A 19,996-nucleotide genomic window follows, 5' to 3' on the forward strand; every position below is an offset into this window, starting at 1 on the left:
GGGAAACAAGGACAGAAGCTAGACTTCTTTGAATATATCTTGTTTTATAGATTTGACTTTGGTTCCATCTAAATAGTTTGCAAACTTATAACAAAACATAAGACTTTAAAAAAGCAGTCATGAAACACTGAAGTGGGAGGTGGGGGGGATGAAACAATTGAACCTAACTGGACATGAGGTTGGTGGCATGACCATTCAGAACAGAATTATTTCAAACGACTTTAAAACTCAGCCATTTGACTATACTTTCCTAATAGGACATACTCAAGATTTTTTTTAAAGGCAAATTTTAAATTGTTTTTCTTAATCATAATGTTAGTATGGTAGTGGCATTGGTTTTTCTGATACTGCTCTTTGTGTCTTGTGGGTTAAATCAAATGAGTAGTCATATTGGTGTTATTAAAAACAGGGGTTTTTTGGTATGGAAGAAAGGTAATAACATTGTAAGATCCATGAGGCTAAATGAAAACCTTCAAGGCCTGAGTTTGAATTGAAATTTCATGTGAACTTATGGTGTATTCCATTTAAAACATATATACAATTTATTTTATAGCTCTGTTCACATAGACAAGGGCCAATCCAGTAGCAAGGAACACCCAAAGCTCTCAGCTTGTGGTCTCTAAGTACCATTTCCCACTAAAATGAACCCAAGTTCTTATAAGAAATGGCTAGTTCCAGGCCTGGGGCAGGACATATGTAAGATAACCCTGGAACATCTTGTCATGCCAGAAGCAAGAAGGCCGTTAAAGACTAGTGGGTCATAATAAAAGGACTTGAAGAGGCCCCCACTGAGCAGGAATAGAACAGTTAGAACTTCAATAGGAATAAAAACTGCACTGGAATGAGCAAATCAAAATGTTCATAATGATATTTTTAAAAATAAAAACCTCATGAGTTATCTTTGGAGAATATTAGGTAACCAGTTCAATATGTTGAAGACCAAGTCTTCAACTTGGTCTGCATCCAGACCAAGTGCCCGAGTTGCTGCCTGCACTTTACTCCCTCTGATAAAGCGTTCTCCCATCCCCTCAACAACAACAACCAAAGAAAGGGCTTCCCCGGTGGCGCAGTGGTTAAGAATCCGCCTGCCAGTGCAGGGGATTCGGGTTCAAGCCCTGGTCCGGGAAGATCCCACATGCCACAGAGCAACTAAGCCCGAGCGCCACAACTACTGAGCATGCGCTCTAGAGCCCGCGAGCCACAACTACCGAAGCCCGCGCGCCTAGAGCCCCTGCTCCACAACAAGAGAAGCCACCGCAATGAGAAGCCCATGCACCGCAACAAAGAGTAGCCTCCGCTCAAGGCAACTAGAGAAATCCCGCTCACAGCAACAAAGACCCAAAGACCCTTTATTAATCAATAAAGGAGGAAAAATCAAGCATCTATCAAGTTCCTATATAAACTATAATTTAGGGTAAACATATAATTGATGACATGCAGTTTCTCTTGATAGAATATCCCAGCTAATAAATTAAGAAGAAATAATTATTTTATCACCAGTTTGAAATCTCTAGTGAAATAATGGATCCTCTAGGCAGAGATCACCAGTGGCTGATGACATCACAGCAAAAGATGTTCAGTGCGTCCTGATGGAGCGTGTGGTAGGCAGAAAAATGCCCCCCACTCCAGAAACATCAATTTCCTCATCTCAGAACCCATGAATATGTTATATTGCATGGCAAAGGGAAATTAAGGTTATGATGGAATAATGGTTGCTAATCAGGTGATCTTAAAATAGAGAGATTATCCTGGTGTTCCCAGTGAAATTTAAGGGTCCTTAAAAGTGAAAGAGGGAGGCAGATGATTCATTGTCAGAGTGACTGGATGTGAGAAAGATTCAACTGACCATTGCTGCCTTGAATATGGAAGGCGCCACAAGCCCAGGAATGTGGATAGCCTCTAGAAGCCAGAAAAAGTCAAGAAATAGGTTCTGCCTTACAGCCTCCTAAAAGGAGTGTAGCAGCCCCACTGGCACCTTGATTTTCCCCCTTTGAGCCCTGTCTGACTTCTAACATACAGATAATAAACTTGTGCTGTCTTAAGCTGTTGAGTTTGTGGTTATTTGTGATGGTAGCAATAGAAAACTAATATATTCCATCCTAGGATGTATTCTTTCTAGAAAAATGAGCCTGAATCTTATCAAGCTTCTTGATCTGTTGACTTGCACAAAATACGGGGGACAGAGAACACACGACATGAAATTATGGGAATGTTCAGCAAATCTAAACTATGGGAAGTGCTATTGGAAAAATGATGTTTTATTTATCAAATAAAGCATGTTTATGTGTGTGGATGTGTGAGAGAGAAATTGACTGACTGAGGAGATTTAAGGAGATGACCTAGTATTTTACATATCAACCAGTTGCAATAGGGAACTTGATTCAAACAAGCAGATATAAAGAGAGAAAAATATTGAGATTTGTACATTGACACTGGGTATTTGATAATACTTATTAATGATTTTATTTATTTTTTTGGTGTGGTAATGGTATTATGGTTATATTTAACCAAAGGAGGTGGGTGTAGTAGCTATAGTAAATAAGAGTAGCCATAAATTGATAATCGTTAAAGATGAATGACAACTACATAGGTGTTTGCTATTTATCCTTTCTATTTTCATATCCTTCTGTATGTATTTTAATATTTGCATAATAAAATATTAGTAAATAATTTGACTCCTTAAATATTTTGTGAGCCAAAGACACCATGTCCGTAGGTTGAATTAGACCAACAGACTGCCAGTTTGTCATTTCTGCATAGTTTCGGAAATTGGATCTTTTACCTTAACCTGGGAAATCACCTTTTTCTCTTTTCCCCACTCATCTCCTGCCTCCAGTCTCTCGCCACTGCCTAGTCAAAAGGTCCTCCTTCATTTGGGCTACTGAATGACTAGAGGGCATTACTTACATTTTGCTTCTTTGGAGAATTTGCTCAGTTTTTCAAGATTGCTTGGAATAGATTTTCTCAGAATAAGTGAACAAAGAGGGTAATATTCATAAACACACTGAAAAATGCCTCCTAGTATATCATGTCTTCATTTGGAGCCCCCTGATTCTACCTTCTCAAAAAAAAAAAAAAAAAAGAAGGCAATAATTTTGTTTCAATTGTTGAAAACCTAAGGTATTTTGAAATTTGGGCTAATCGAATTTTCCACGTTATCTCTGTGCCTCTCTTTCAGGATGGAATGGGAAACTTGAGAATCACAGAAAAAGGTCTAAAGCTAGAAGGAGACTCCGAATTCTTGCAACCTCTTTACGCCAAAGAAATCCAGTCCCGACCAGTAAGTTTCTGTCGTAAGAAGAAGGAATTGTTCTTTCTCTGGAATCTAAATCTGGGGAAAATTATCTTGCCATTAGCTGAGTATAGAAGGTTGGGGGCAGGGGTGGCAATGCAGGTAAGTGAGATGCTTTGGAATATGAAATCTTGAGTGTAATCACCACCGTGATACTGTAGCAAATGAGATGACGTCTCTGAGCCTCTTTCCATCCCTGCCAAATAGAAGGTGATAACCTCTATTAACAAACTTTCTAGATTGTGCTGCAAAGAAAACAAGAAAATAAATGCGGAAATACCTTCAGTACTATACAAATCCAAGAAAGTCTTGCTATTGCTTTTAATTGTCAAGTATTTCAAAGGCATATTTAGAAATAGTCCTAAAGAGCTAGAAATTTATTTTTTATGAAGAATTTGGACAATGTAGCCAAGGTTGATTAGAATCAATTTAATATATTACAACTATGCTCAGAAATGGTATTTAAATGATCACAGTAGAGTGTGTGCTCTGTCCCATGCACTTTGCTGCTTTGATGGATTATCATTATCTAATGTAATTCATAGATTAGTCCACTGGGGTGGTGATTATTGTTGCCTTCATTTTACACGTTGAAGAACTGAGGCTTAGAGAAGTAGTTTGTCCAAAGCCACGTTCTTTTGAATCAGTAGAGCAAGGATTTCAACTCAGGAAATCCAATTCTAAAGCTTCTCTGTTAAGCACAGCCTCCTACCAAAGCTCCTTCTCTCATTCTGTTGTTTTTTTTAAAGTCATGATGGAAGTGATTCCTAGACACCTTGATTTTATTAACCAATATTATCAAAATTAATTTTTGTTTTTGAGTATATTTTTGGGTTGGTTGTTCTTTGGCTTTCAATTTTGCTTTTTGGTGGGGTGGTGAAGTATGCTGGTTGAAAAGGATTATTAATGTATTTGCTCTGCTTGGGGCTGGTTCACGTCCACATGTGAGCAAAGAATAACATGGAAGTTCCCCAAAGCATCATTTGTACTGTGTGCATCGATTAATGTAATTAATGAAATTCAGCAACTTGATGCAGTGGGTAATTTTGTCTGAGTGCTATCTAAACTACTGAATTGCATTAAACTGAGTGCAACTACTGAATTGCCAATAAGTTTACTTTCTTCTGTGCCTGGTGAAAGGGAGGGAGACATGATGTTAAAATCAGCAAGAAGAGCAAATTATTTCAGCCACCCAATCAGTGATTATGAAATTTAATGGGGAACCCGTAGCATATTGGCTTAAAGTACCAAGAGTATTATTATAAACTAGTATTAAACTAGTTTATCTCACTAATTTGGACTGGTCATTTCTTTCTTATGGTGTTAGATCTTTTTCTGTAAAGGGCCAGAGAGTAAATATTTTCAGCATTTATTTTTCTTCTTTTTTATAATTCTTTAAAAATGTAAAAACCATTTTTATCTCAAGGGCCACAGAAAAATAGGCTGCAGGCTGTAGTTTGCCAACCCCTCTAACCTATATTAACGATATTTCCATAAATGTGTAAATGCTCAGGCTAGATTTCATATGGTACAAGAGAGCAGATTTTAAGATCATGGGTAGAATAGTTGATATGTGTTAAGTAAAATATCCCGAAATACGTTTCCTTGGTGGAGAATCATAGTCATATAAAGGAATTGAGACACGTGTCTTAGAAGACTTGAAAAAGGGTACCTGGTATATCTCTTAGGCCCATGTGCAGGAATTGGACTCTTAGAAAATATGTCAGCCAGCCTATCTGAAAATCAGTAGTCATCTGATCCCAAGTCAAAGATACACTTGATAAGAAGCTTAAAAAGTAATGATGATCATGAAAAACTTACTTTAATATCGAAAAAGCAGTGAGTTAAATCCAATGCTTTCAAATCCTTGTTTAAAGAAAATTAAAGGGTTAAAATTCACTATTTTTCATTGTTCTTCAGAAAGTATTTTTCCTTTCAAAAAATAAATGGCAAATGCGTAAAGCTTTTAGCCTTATATGTTTCTGATAACAAAATAAATGTGTTCTAAATGAAAACAAGATGACATGCAGATATGCGTATATGTTAAAATCCACCAGAAAGCCTTGTGGCCTCTACCTGAAACATGTGCCCATATCCATCCACTCTTCTCCATCACGTGTCACCCCCCAGTTCAAGCCACCATCCTCTCTCACCTGCACCATTGCTGTAACCTCTTCTGTCTCTGCTGCCTTTCACTCTTAGCCTCATCATCCAAATTGTAGCCAAAGTAGCCTTTTCAAATATCAAGTCTCTCCACCCCTTTGCAAAGGATTCTCTGTTAACTTCCCATTATACCTAGAATAAAATCCAAACTTCTCACTAAGGCGAAAGAACAAGATGAGAAGCCAGGGATTTAGTCTGTAGGGCTCTCTTTCCCTCAAACACAGGGATTATTGTCTGCTGAACAAAATTGGGGTTCTGGGAGCAAAGACGGTAGAGGGGATGATTGGTGAGCAGGTAACCAGTAGAATTTGCCATGCTTCTTGAATCATAGCCTCATATGATGCTTATGAGAACCTCACATGTAGTAGCTTTCCATTCCCTACTCTGGCATCTTCAGCTTACTGTTTTGTTGTTGTTGTTGGTTTCTGACGTTACCTGACCATTGCTTCCATGCCACCTCTGGAAGACTCTTCTCTGTAGAATTATCTTCACTGTCACTTTGCCATGGATCACAGCTGTTTCTCTTTCATGGGGTGTCTCCTTCTGTTTTTCCCATTGAAAAGAGATCAGCGTCCAGTGAACAAGATTACACAGCTCTTCTAAGTAAGGATAACTAATGAAGCAACACTTGACTTCATTTTGGTTTTGTGTTTCATTGATCTGAGAGGAGCTGAGATTGTTTAAGCAATCCACAGCATGTTCAGTACAGTATCCATTTCATTATTGAAGGTTGCAAACTTGGTAAAGTCACTACAAATTGATTAGTGTGATAGCAATCTCTTAGGAAGATAAATTAATGAGAAAATGTTCATCTCTATAAAAACTCCCATCTGGGAATTGAATGAAAGCCCTGGGATTCTCTAGCTTTGACTACATGGATGCATAGCTTCGAAGTGGTAAAGTATCATGCCACTCAGGAAATAGATTGAAAAGGACACACTAAATTAAATATTCTACCATTACATCCAAAGACTACCCTATCCCCTAGTCATTCTACTTGAATGCGTTAGCACAGAAATTTGTAAAGTTAAGGGATTTAATGCCATAAAACTCTATATTTAAATCCCATTTCAGTGTGGTAGGCATCTTTATAATTGCAAAATACAACTACAAATTTTTGACAGAAGCTACTAGTAGATAGATTGAATGCATGAGTGCTAGGAGACCTTTCATCCCAAAATATCATTTTGGACAAAAGTGGCAGATCCCTGCTTCTTCAGAGAGGCATCTTCCCTTGCTTCCCATGATGCTGGAACTAGATGGTGCTTTTGCATAACTTAATGTGAAGTGACAAGAGAAGGGGAAGCAGCATTTATTGAGCACATACTAGTGCCAGGCCTACAGAAATGGGGAAGTTGCACGGTGTATTTATCTCCATACTCCCCTCAAACTATACCTGGGGTGGGCATAGGGGTTCTAGCCCATTGCTATATTGAACTTAGAAGTTTAGGAGAGAAGAGAGTAGAAAGGAAAGTTGTAGGAGGGATACAAAAATGAGTTTACTTTAACAGAATAAAATAGAAAATTATTATATAAAATTTAAGGTTATTTATATGTCTTTCAAACTTTTTAGTCTATAAAAACACATATTTTAAGATGTTCTACCTACCAAAAAGCTGTGTATAGAATAATGAAATCATATGTAAATGGGGTTCTTAGAAGTTGTCTATACCAAGAGACAGTATAACACCATGGTCAAGCTCATGTGCTGTATCACTGGATTTGGGTGGCAACCAGTGCTACTCTTTGACTGATGAGTGATCTTTGAACAATTTCTTAACTTGGCAAATCTTGTTTTCTTACCTATGCACCTGAGATGATATTAATACCTATATCACAGGTGGTTGTAAATAAGTAAGATAGTGTTTAAGTGCTTAATACAGAACTTGACATGAAATGAGTGTTCCAGAAATGGTCATTCCCACTCTCACCCCCATGTCTTGATGACGATGATGTTGATGATGGCAGATGATGATTTGATTTCAAGGACAATACTTTTCACTATCTACATCATCATCATGTAGTGCAAATCTCATCTGATGTTTGAACTTCCTTTGAACCAAATGGTCTTGCATCCTCTTCTTGCATGTCTTCTTAATAATAAACTCACAAACTTAATCATAAACTCAGTGAAAATCTCTTAGGAAACCCATTTCATATTCAATAGCTTTTAGTTTTCAATTTTTCTTTCACTGAGTTACACTCTTCTAATATTCAACTTACTTTTTTTTCTCATTCTTCTGCTTAAAAATTTTGCTGGCTCTGGCACTCATAGATTACTGGCAGTCTTTCTGAAAAAATAGTTTTTGATATATGCTAAGTACCTCAAAATGTTTATACCCTTTGATCCAGGAATGACGTTTTCACTCATGTTATGATACAAAAAAAAAAGCAAACTATAATAAAATATTTAAAGATTAATACACACATATGCCAGTGCTTTATAAACACTAGTCTGAGTGTTGGTTCCTAGAAAAGCCTGAATTGCACATATAAAATGGATTTTGAGAGTATCCCATTTTGTCAATGTTTATGAAAGTTGAGTAACTGCTATATACTTGCTCAAACTCTGAGCTGGTCATTCTCACCATGGATTTTCACATTTATGTCTATCATGTCTTTGTTTTATGGAAAGCTGAGTTTTAAAATTCCATTTTGATTTTAGTATGATGTGAATTGAGACTTATTCTATCAGCCTGACTTAACAAGCCATATCTATGCTGGAAGTTGAAAGTCCCTAAGAATTCAATTAGACCAGTGACTTCATTTAATTTATGGGGCCCTAAGGCCCAGAAAGGAGGTTGAACTTACCCAAGTTATGCCCAGCAAAAGTCAGAACTGAAATCCAGGATTGCAGTATTTTCTTCCACGTCAACACACAGTGTATGTGGTAATTAATTTTCTCATGACACTGTCTTTAGTACGATAGGTTGAGTTATACAGAGCCATTTCCCTCTCATGGGGAATAACTTACTGCAAAGCATATTAAGTTCCTGAAAGAATTCAAAAGCATTAAAAAAAGGAAACTGGAAACAACAGTGGATAATGCAGGAGGACCAAGTTTAATGATGGCTGACCTAATCACTGAGATGATATTCTCTACTTTATCAAGTTACTGTGAGGGTTAAACGAAGTAATTTAAACGACCCACCTTGTACACTATGAAGTTAACTATTGATATGAAGGCTTATGACAGAAGTTGCAAACTGAATCCAGCCTAAAGATACAGTTTATGTGCCTCACACATTGTTTTCCTTTGAATGTGAATTTGTTTCTAATATTTAAATATCTGAAGATTTGACATTTTAAAAAAATCTATATTTTTTGATTCTCACCAAAAAACCTCCAGAAAATCCGGCAGAGTGGTTTGATATTCATAATAAGGACTGGAGCTAAGTAGACGGTGCCTCCTTTAGATGCGTATTTGTTCTTCATTGTGCCACAGCATCCATCAGTCACCACTGTCTCATACCCCACCTGTTTAGCTTGTTTATATAATGGGCCCCTGAAATCCCTTGGGGGTGCACAGCCCCTGGTTTATGGTATTGAGAATGTATCTATCTCATCATGCAGGAGTCCAGAAATTAGGTTGACTTCTTAGGATTCGTAGTCACTCATGACTCACTGCTCCTCACTTCCTGTGTCTCTCTCTTTTACACCAATTTCTCCTAGTCGTCTGGCTCCTGTGGGTTTTGACATAGTATACAAGGTCAATGGCAAGAGATAGCAGTCTCAGAGCTTCTGGAGGCTGAGGTTCTGGCCCACCAGGGCCATTCTCCACCCTGAGTCTCCTAGAACACGCCTCTTTTTTGTCTTTCTTCCTTTAACCATAACAGAGCATGACTGGGGAAGAAGCAGACAAGGGGAAGAAAGTTGAAATTTTGGATTTGGCATGAGGCAAAATAAAGTAATGTAGGATGGCAGACAAGCACAAGTTTTGTCTGAAGAGGCTCCATTGACAATTTAGTTACGACGAGAGGAGCCGTGTCTCTGGTTGGTTTAGAAACCAACCGAAAGCCGTGGTGTCTTCTCCTCAGCTTCAACTCCCAGCTGAACACGCTGCACACAAAACAGTGTTTTCCATGCCACTTGCATGGAACATGAGCATCTTGCTGTCTTTAATTAAGAAGTTAACTGGACCATGAAGTATTGCCCAAGTAAATAAAAGTGATTTGTACTGAGTCAAAGGGGCGCACTAGGCATCTTTGCATTTCTTAGCTCACACATAAATTATGGAGATTATTAAAAATTGGAAGGGTCATCTATAAGCCCATCTGTACTGTGAAGCAGATTGCCATTCCTGAAACGTATTTGTCTTTTTACGTGTCATCATTTATCACGGACAACAGGGTGAAGCAGCTGCTTGCTTTTTTCTTCTTTTGGTTAAAAAGAAAAAAACAGACACACAAACTTTGAATAGATCAGTGTTTAATCCTTCGGTCCCTTTCTTTGTTTATCCTGGGAAACAGAGATAGTTATTCAGAGGTTTTTGGTTGCCTTAGAATTAAAATGGGCTGATGGGGCTTTTGTTCTTTCTTTAATTTTGGAAAAATTGACTGTGTGTGCTTTTCTTGAATGAAGATCATGCTGGAAATAGACGAGTTACTGAGGACTTTGGTTAAATCTCAGTTGTAACTCTATCAGCTGGAGTTTTCATAGAAGAGGTAGGTCTGAACTTCAAATGAGGTTGAGAATGTCTAATTATATTGTTTGAGGGCCATTGGGCAAGTAGACTGCACCCCAAATTTTCTTGTCTGCTGTGGTGACCAAAGGTCCACCATTAGAATCTCAATTACTTGAAGACTCAGAAATTTGTATTCGTGCCAAACCCCTACTGCAAGTACTCCTTCCCCTTATGCACATACACATTTCCACAAAGGATTTGAAGTACAGTAGCTTGTAAGAAATATGTACAGGGACAGAGTAAGAAAAGATATAAGAGGTTAAGAGTAAGAAAAGATATAATAGGTTAAGATCAAGAAAAATATAAATTAGAATAAGAGGCAGAGGTAGGGGCACTTTAATAAATACAGGAGACAGGCAAGAGCATGCATGCAATTCTTGATAAGCCTGGAGTTTGGTTAGGAAGTTTCCAAACAGAGAGGCACAGTCACTTGGATGAAACCTTTTGTCTATACCATCTAGAGATTAACACAATGTACTGAATGAGAGGAGAGTTACAGCTGATGGTTCAGTATTCCAGAAAGTACACTAGATTCAAAGTTGGGGAATCTGGATGCCCTTCTTGTCCTGCTGGGTTCAGCACCAAGCTCTGGAGCAAGTCGTTCCTCTTGGCTCTCAGTGCGTCTGTGACGTAAAGAGGTTGGGCATGCTCAGTGGTTTTCTGCAACATTGTTTTTAAAGCCGTGGAATCTTTTTGAAGTCAGATTTTACTTGGAGCCCTAAATCTGGACCAGATGGAAGCTGAGCTCCTGTGGTTGGGCAGGGGCTGGGGCACTGCAGCCCATTGCCCTGCCCACCCAGTCTCCCTATCATCAGCCACAGGATGCCCAGGCCCTGGGCGGGGGGTCCATGCACCACAGTTCGGAAACACCAGGCTAGATGAAAACCTAGCCTCGCTCCATCCAGGCCTCTGCTCAAATGGCATCTCCTGATGGACAGCTTCCTTGCCCACCCATTGAAAATATATCCCTTACCTAGTAGCTTTATTTTCTGCCATTATATTATATCATGTCATATTACTTAGGTATATTACTTTCTATTTATATATCATATGTATATATTAAATGACTAAATATTTATGTACTTGCCTGTTTGCTTCCCATTATTACTGCATAATCTCCACGATGGCAGGGACCGAGAAAGGCAGTTGTTAAGTGATGTATAAGAGCAGGCTCTGGCATGCCACCTCCCTGGATTTAAATCTTGGCTCCACCATTTACTATCTGTGTTGCCTCAAGCAGATTACTTGACCTTTTTTGCGCTTCGTTTTCCTCATCTGTAAAATGGGCCTAATAGCAGCACTACCTCATAAGCTTATAACAGGATTGTAAGAGTTAATTTATTTTACATAATTATGTAAAATTTATTAGGTAAATGTTACTGTTTGTAGAATATTGCTTTGAGTATAAAGCACTATATAAAATTTCAGTATGATAATTTTTGATTATTAAAATTTGTTAGTATTATTATTTGCTTTGTTTACCACTGTTTCCCTGGTTTCTAACTAGTGCCTCTCATATGGAAGGAAAGCAAATTGTTGTTGTCATTGATTGTTTGGCTTTTTGAATAAATGACTGTTCTCTTAGGATCCTTCTAACTCAAAGATACTCTAAGAGCCTCTCAGGTAGGGAGATAAAGACAAATTTCTATTTATGTATGTATGTATGTATGTATGTATGGCTGTGTTGGGTCTTGGTTTCTGTGCGAGGGCTTTCTCTAGTTGCGGCGAGTGGGGGCCACTCTTCATCGTGGTGCACGGGCCTCTCACTGTTGCGGCCTTTCCTGTTGCAGAGCAGAGGCTCCAGACGCGCAGGCTCAGTAGTTGTGGCTCACGGGCCTAGTTGCTCCACGGCATGTGGGATCTTCCCAGACCAGGGCTCAAACCCGTGTACCCTGCATTGGCAGGCAGATTCTCAACCACTGCACCACCAGGGAAGCCCCAAATTTCTCTTTTATAGGAGCTTTAGATTGAATAAGTTTCTTTATCAGCCTCATACTAAGTATTGTGTTATGTAGAAGACGGCGTGAGTAACTATGTGGTGGGAAACCATGGGGGAACAGGACAGACAAGGTGGAAGAGGTAAAAGTGGTACTAAAGGTACTGAAAGCCCATCTTTCCCTACCTTGCTCTTTTGTGCTGCTCTAAGACTTGATTTGTGCCATCCACAGGCTAATGGAAACTCCAGAATATGGAGCTGTGTGTTACAGACAGGAAAGGTGAAGATAACAAAATTAGCACGTTCCAGCCCTTCACATCTTTGAGGTTCTCTTCATCTTCACTGTGGCATGTCAGCGTCCTCTCACTCTTTTGGTTTCTGGAACATCCACTATGTGATGTGAGACTGCTTCTCGCTTATTTCATAAATAACATTGAAGACGGAAAAGTACATACCAGAGTCTATTGTCATTTGGTTTATGTCCCTTAAATGGTAGGAGTAAGTAGGAATACTTTGGTTAGGTGGCACCTCACAGCCAATAATACTTGTTGAGTATTGGGGGAGAGTAATGGAGAGAGAATCTATAGCTTTAAGGAAGAAGGGCATTTTAATACATTCTTAAATATTTTATTGTTCTTCACTCCTAAAGCCTTGGCAAAAAAAAAAAAAAGATTTTCTTAATGCTTCAATCAAAACTTATTCATCTCCTGGAAACTCTTGCTGCACCCAGCACTTTGTAATTGCTGTGGGTGTGCTGTAGTTAGTCTTAATTTAAAAAAAAACAGCTTGTTCATTGTCAAAAAACACTGATCATTTCTCAGGAGATGTTATTTCAGAGGCTGAAAAAACACTTCCTTGCCATGTGAAATTATAAGCAAATACTTACTCCTTGATTTTGTGATCGCCACCAACAGCTGAGCATAGCCTTTTGACGCATTGCTCTGTAAATTATTACCAGTGGTGTTTTAAATGGCAGTTGCCTAAATTATGAGTGTGGGACTTTCCATCTCCATGAATGATTCTGTTTTTATTGGCAATGATTCTGCCTCCAGGCAAATACCAAATGGTCCACAAAGTAAATGAGACTTTTAAGACCGATAAATATTTTGCAGACGTCCTTTTTGCATTTTGGAGGGAGTTGAAGAGGGAGAGGGAGATGGTGATGAAAATCGCCATGTGGAAAGAATGAGACAAGCACGTTACCCAGTGTCTTTCCTTGCTTGGTGCAGTATGGTAGATGTCTCCACCTAGTAAGCCACAGCTTCCATTCTGTAACGCCAGAATCATGGAAATAAAAAGTGCCATCTCACTACAGTAACAGACAAGTGCAGATGGTACGATCATTGCAGTTTTCTACTAACAAGCTGTGTAGGTTGCTTTTAGGCCTCAATTAAGGCTCAGGCAGTTACGCTAAAAAATATGAGAGGAATTTTATGGGAAGATGAATTATCCTTAGGTAGTAGATCATTAATAGACGAGAAATGGAGCTGGCTTTATTTTTAAGTTGTCAATGCATAAGTAGTCATATCACTGGATGGATATATAGTCCCCATGTTTGTTTCTGACTATAGTTGTTAACAAACCAAGGTTTTTCATTTATTTTATAGCAGTCTTGAATTTTTTGGACTGGTGTTACCGTCTTGAGTTTTCTGAGATGTGGAGTGTACCCCCATGCTTTCTATGGCTGCCAGAGAGAGTTTGCCAAATCACAAGGTGTTTCTTTGACCGTATCTTAGCAGCACTCTGGTTAGGGAGGTACAGGAAGAAGTTTAATGAAAAGAAAACACAGTGAGACTACATTACAGCCGAGTTAGTATAAAAAGGTGGCCGATGCCAACACGTCTTGGATCGTGCAGGTCAGTTGCTCACTCTTAGTGGGTGAAGGAAACGGGGACTGTTTCTATTAGGGTTCCTTCCACCACAGCTCGACACCGGGCTCATGATCCTGCGGGATCCAGCAATGTTGAGTTATGGTAATGTTACATGGTTTTGATTTTTAAATTTGGCCCTTATGGCCAAAAGCGCACTGTCTTTAAAATTACCCTTGTAAAGTCCTTACATCACCACAAAGTATAGTATCCCTGGCTTTATGTGCACAACCTGGTAGAGTAAATGTAATGGTCAGGAGAACCAGTGAGGCTAAGCCAGGGAGAGGAAGAAAATATGCTCTGCAGATGCCTGGACCATTCTTTTCCTGAGATAACTAGCCAATGGCAACCAGGAAATGGGGGATGGTTAGAAAACGTTAGAGTGTTGCTAAGTGCCCGAGGGTTTGGCTGTTCTAATATGGAATATCTTTAACTTTAAATCATCTTAAAGGATTTGTTGTTATGGAGATCAAGTGAACTAATAGGTTCTAAATCACCTAACAGAGGGCCTTGTCCATAGTAATTGCTCAGAAATATTTGCTGGATTTGAATCAAAATAATATGAAATTAAACCCTCATGTTGTAATAGCTAATAGCCACAGTTCTCACGTAAAGTTATTTCATTCATTCCTTAGAGTATCACTAGAAAGGACCTATCATTTTGATCTTCCATTTAGAGAGAAGCAGTCAAATAGAAGGGTTAAGGAAAAACAGGCATCTAATATTCCAGCTCATGTTGACACACATTCTTAATTGGAATGCTGTATTATCTCAGGACAGTAGACAGTATTTATGTGTTGGTCTGTGCTGTTTGTCTAACTTGCTTTCCCTTCAACCCAAAGAAACATGTAGGACCCTTACTAGTTTCATGAAGAGAGCATCTTACTTCCCTTTTTTTTTTTTTTTGCCAATTGCTACTTCTCTGGCCATTCCCCACCCCGCTCTGTTCTATAGTAGCATAGGCCTCACACAGTCACAGCTTCCTGTAGAGGCCAATTTTTCCCCATTCCAACCACAGATCCCCTAAACTGTACCATCTCCCACTACAACATTACTTTTCTCTGGTCATGACTTCTATTAGAATTGTATTACAGTATCTATCTGGAAATAATCAAAGATCCATGTGCTAATGAAGTCTGACTCCAGAAAAATATCATGATATTCCAGAGATCTTAGGTTCTGCAGATATGATTTTGTCCAGAACCTCAGACTACAAGTTACTGGTTTCTCATTCTAAGCCCACCAAAGTGGAGCTAATATGAAGTAATAAAAACCTATAGAAATACCGAATTTCCAAAGACCTGGCCTTTGTTAACTCTGGTTCCTTAACTGAAACTACAGAACATGGAAAATATAAGTGACCATTTTCTTAATTCTTCCAGTTCTCCAAATATCCAGTACCATTGTAGATTCATAAAAGAGAAGTTAACTCATTATGTATAATGTATGCCTTAGAACATCGGGGCTTAATTACCTCTGGGAACTCCTTTGAAGAAAGGATTCTGTCTTCTTCATTCTAAATTCAGGTTCTTTTACAAGTTCTTTAAATATGTTATGTACAAGATGCCACTACCATTCTTATCTCTTGAACTGTTTTTTTCATTTCTTAGCAATATTGTTAAAAATACAGTAATACCCATAATGCAGCAAGTCGTCTTGGATAAAATTTTCTTCCTCTTTTAAGATGAACACTTTTCTTTCATCTCCTTCAGGTATCATGGTAGGTGTGCACGTCATTCAGAGTAACACTATTAATTAGTGTATTTTCTTGGTGCAGTAGTCATTCATGGCAGCCTAGGGAATAGCTGAATGTTTTCCTGATCATTTGTATAAGTTATAACTAAATGCAGACACTCTATTTGGACACCACCTATATGCCCATCATTCTGGGTTTTTTGCAGTAAAGATTTATATGATGAGCTTATCTGGTCCTACCCAACTCCATCAAGCCATCAGATGTGCCCTGCTTGTGCAGCCAGCAGGGCACAAAAGTAGAACCCTAACTTTTCCATGTGTTCTCAGTCTTAGTGTAACACTGCTTGCCCTAGCCCATCCCCTACTCCATTCTCTAACCTCTTCCCAGCTGTCCTCACTCTAAATCAGCCTTCTGTGTGTGGCCTTGTCCTAAGGTGGTTTGTTACCCTCAGTTCTGCTTTTCCAACTTTGATGTGGGCTTTCTCCCTCGACTGTGGGGTGAGTTCTCCCTGTTTGACTCTCTAGCCTTCAGCTATCCTGGATCATCACCCTACCTGGTACCCTCTTGTCCGCATATGAAAAAGCTCTCTCTAGATATCTGCATTCCCACAGAAAGACTTGCATCAGGGTGATTGTGAAGGCAACATAGCATAGTAGAAAAGTACCCAGGGACTTCCCTTTCGGTCCAGTGGTTAAGACTCTGTGCTCCCAATGCAGGGGGCACGAGTTTGATCTCTCGTTGGAGAACTAAGATCCCACATCCCGCATGGCGTGGCCAACAAAAAAGAAAGAAAAGTACCCATGATTTAGAGTCAGACTAAAACTGGGTTTAAAGCTTGGCTCTGCTACTCACTAGATTTGTGACTTGGGCCATATTACTTTATGTCTCAAACTTTAGTTTCTCTATACATAATCTGGGATAGCTGAAAGCATCATAGAGTTGTTTTGAAAATTAAATGAGAAAACATACACATTGTGCCTAGAACAGTGCCTGGAATTTAGCCCTTATAAATGGCCACTACTGTAATTAAAGGTTTCCTGGTAGAAGAAACCTGGAGACTGGTCTTGAAGGAGTAATAGTTTGGGGACCACTGTGTCACTGAAAATATAAATAAAGTTGCTTAGAGTCATCTCTATTTATTAATTCCAGTTACATTTGTCAGATGACTGATTTTGAATCCTACCAAAATTGCACCTTCTGAGCTGAAGCAAACGGAAAGGGAAATCTCTCTTTCCCCGAAGCCAAAAGCCATTTCCCAAGAGGTGTCTATTCATCGCAGGCATGCAAATGCTGCTGTGATGGTTTCATCAGAGGAGGTTCAGGACATCACACACCAGCATTAGCCTTCAAGAATGATACTGGGACTGTTGCCTCTTGGTCCACAGGGTGTACCCACAAGGAAAATAGAAACGAAAGCAAAGGTAGGTAGCCCCACTTGGCACAGTTGATTGACTTTAATAGGTCCTGATTTTGCTGCCCGTATTCCATGAAATTAAAAAGCTTACAAACGTTATGAGCCATTACCCTTCCATTTAAGGGAGCTTATGACATGTTAGCAACATTTAATGAAATTCTTTTCAAAATGCCGTCGGCAGACTCAATGAGATTCCCTGTTGAAATTCAACTTGAAGCATTGCTGGAGAAAGTTTGTTCTCTACCTGCCTGTCTTTGTCACAGTGTGTGGAACCTCAAGGCCAGAAGTTTCTCATCAGAGGTGATTTGCAGGCATCAAGAAGGATTTCTGCTTTGACCCTGAGAGTGTTTCCCAGTTTACGAAGCAATTACAAAGACCGCCATGTTTGTGTTTGGGCTTACAGTGGCAGCTCAGAATAGCCTGCGTTTTTACACATTGACACATCTTAAAACTTAAGTCTTTTCTATTCAGTTCTGTCAGATATCTGTTGAAGATCTAAAACATTCTAGCAAATAAGCAGAATATTATTGCCTGCCCTGTCTTCAGTGAGCTCTTACAATATAATTTGGGAGATGAAACTTTGTACAAAAAAGACAATTAAAGCATAGGAAATGAGATGATTGAATCCTAGATTATATGGCACTGATTATATATTATTTATTATATAATAAAAGCCCAGGAAATAAAAATATTACAGACAATTGAGTAGGGATTTTTATCAAGTATTAGAAAGATGAGTAGGGAGACGTAAGTTATTTAAGAAGAATTAATACTTTCTGTTGAGTCTTTCATTTTAACTTTTATGATGATGATATTTAATGGCAATATCCATTTATTTTATCTGTTTGATTCTAAAGACTTAGTACTCATATCACTATCTTGTTGGTAATGTCCCCTACTGGTTTTTGAGATCTTACAGGTCAAGTATACTGTGTGCTTTCTATACATTTTCCTTAAACCCTCTTGGCAACCTTAAAAGGTAGATTACATTATCTCCATTTTGTAGGCGAGGAGAACTGAAGTGTAAAATAGTTAGGTAATTTTCTCCAGCTCATCTAAGGAGCAATAGGAATTCAAATCCAGGTATGAACTACCCCAAAGCGTGTGCTTTCTATCTCTGTATCAATCTGTCTTGAGAACAGATTATGTCAAGGAAGCCCCCATTCTATCCCATTGCTTTGCAAACTCTGTACAGGAGTACAGAGTTCTGTTGCAGGAGTCCTGTTGTAAGACTTATTTGTATTCATTGTCTATCACAGTGATTGGCATTCAACAAATACTTGTTGAATAAATATGTAACTTGTATGTTCAATAAGCACAACTCATGATCAAAACGCGTCTTTATTTTTGTCTTCACTATTCCTTTGAAATTTGAGTTGGGAATGGTCTTCCCCTATCTTCCCCCATAAAAACTTGGGCAATTCCTAGTGGATTTTTTGGCCCACTTAAAAGTTAAGAGTGTGGTGGTATTTAAGGGACAAGTACAGGTCACTTCAGAAATTTTAGATGTCTCATGTGAGATATTTATCACTTCAAACCTCATTCAAAGTTAAGTATTTGTTTCTTTTCCCTAGATACAGCATTTAGTTGGTGACTCCATACCTTTGGGATTAGGGGTTGGATTTATTTCTTCTGTCTCTGCTCTCATCTCATGAGTTGCTAGCTGCTGGCTAGAGTTTAAGACCCTCCCAGGGTAGTGGTTATGGTAGAGGGTGGAATATTTGTTACTCGGCTGGGTGCCTTTGTGCCCTCTGGGACTGGTAAATAGTTAAACTGACTTCTTCCCTCATGAAGCATTTTCTGGAGTCTTTGGAGATTCCTGGCCCTGGAGGTGTGATACATCTCCTACAAATCCTATAGAAAAAGCAGGCAAAGCATTCCATTCCTGGACAGGATGCTTCATCCCTCCTTCCATTCCACATGAAAACTTCTTGCCTCCCTGTAAGCCCCCATCAGCAGGGCTTCTGATGTCTCCAGGACAGCTCTCTTTCCCACTTGGCACACCTCTGTTTTGTGAAAAACAGTCATCCATCCCTTCCTAGGCAAACTCTGAGAGCACACATGCTATTTCTGAATTAGCAACCCTCTCCTGCCTGCAATACCCTCTAGATTCCCTGGTGGGAAATCTGTGATGGCTTCGGAGACAGGAAACACATGTCAGGATCTCAGAGTGGATTCATTGATGCCTCTTCTCACTGGGCTTGAGATTAGAAAGTAGCAGACCCCTCCCCCCAACTCACACATATATATATGTGGATATATGGATGTATACTCACACATCCCCTCACCTCCCCATGCTTGATCCTTATTACATCTCCTTGAAACCGGTAAGGATGTTCTTGGATATTTCCCCTGTCAATTCTGCATATTTTGATGTGATATCTTACTTTGGAGTTTTTCATCAATTACATCTCAGTGCCTGATGGAAACCTTGTTTTTACTATCCTCCTGAACACTTCCTGTGATTGGCTGACATTCAGGGTAAAATGGTTAGGAGTGCTGCCTTAACTAGTCCTACCCTATCTTGTCTATAAAGTTCTTAACTCCATGATGGAAGCAAGAAAATGGTTATACCCTCTCAGGCTACTCAAGTGAGTAGAAAGGAAAACAAGGACGCCACTTGGCTGGAAAAGAGATTCTGCTTTTATGACTTTCCTTGCCATCTCTCCACCCTGGGCCTGGAGAAGCACACTGACTTTCCTTACGGTAAGAGTTAACTAAAGGAGAGATGATATATTTTTCCTTGCTGCTGAGCTTCTTTCAGAAGATGTCTTGGTTAATAAATCTTTCTTGGCTTTCTCAGAGCCCCAGGGTCTTTAGAATAATACATTAGCAAAAACAAACATTGAGTGAGGTAAGCTACGTGATTGGCCGAAGGTGCTTCCATTGGATGCTATGGTGATGTCATTTGGAACAATTCACTTTATTTTTTTAAAGGAAGAA

General features: G+C 39.1%; 1 protein-coding gene across 1 annotated transcript in view; it reads left to right on the forward strand.

Moving 5' to 3' along the window:
* The window catches only part of SGCD (sarcoglycan delta), a 414,336-nt gene that overhangs the window by 188,821 nt on the left and 205,519 nt on the right, over positions 1 to 19,996 (forward strand). Inside the window, exon 3 of the mRNA XM_068536277.1 lies at positions 3,179 to 3,280. Within this exon, the coding sequence (XP_068392378.1) occupies positions 3,179 to 3,280 (102 nt within the window). The remainder of the gene's footprint in view (positions 1 to 3,178; positions 3,281 to 19,996) is intronic.

The sequence above is a fragment of the Eschrichtius robustus genome, chromosome 2 (genome assembly GCF_028021215.1).
Source record: "Eschrichtius robustus isolate mEscRob2 chromosome 2, mEscRob2.pri, whole genome shotgun sequence".
NCBI lineage: Eukaryota > Metazoa > Chordata > Mammalia > Artiodactyla > Eschrichtiidae > Eschrichtius > Eschrichtius robustus.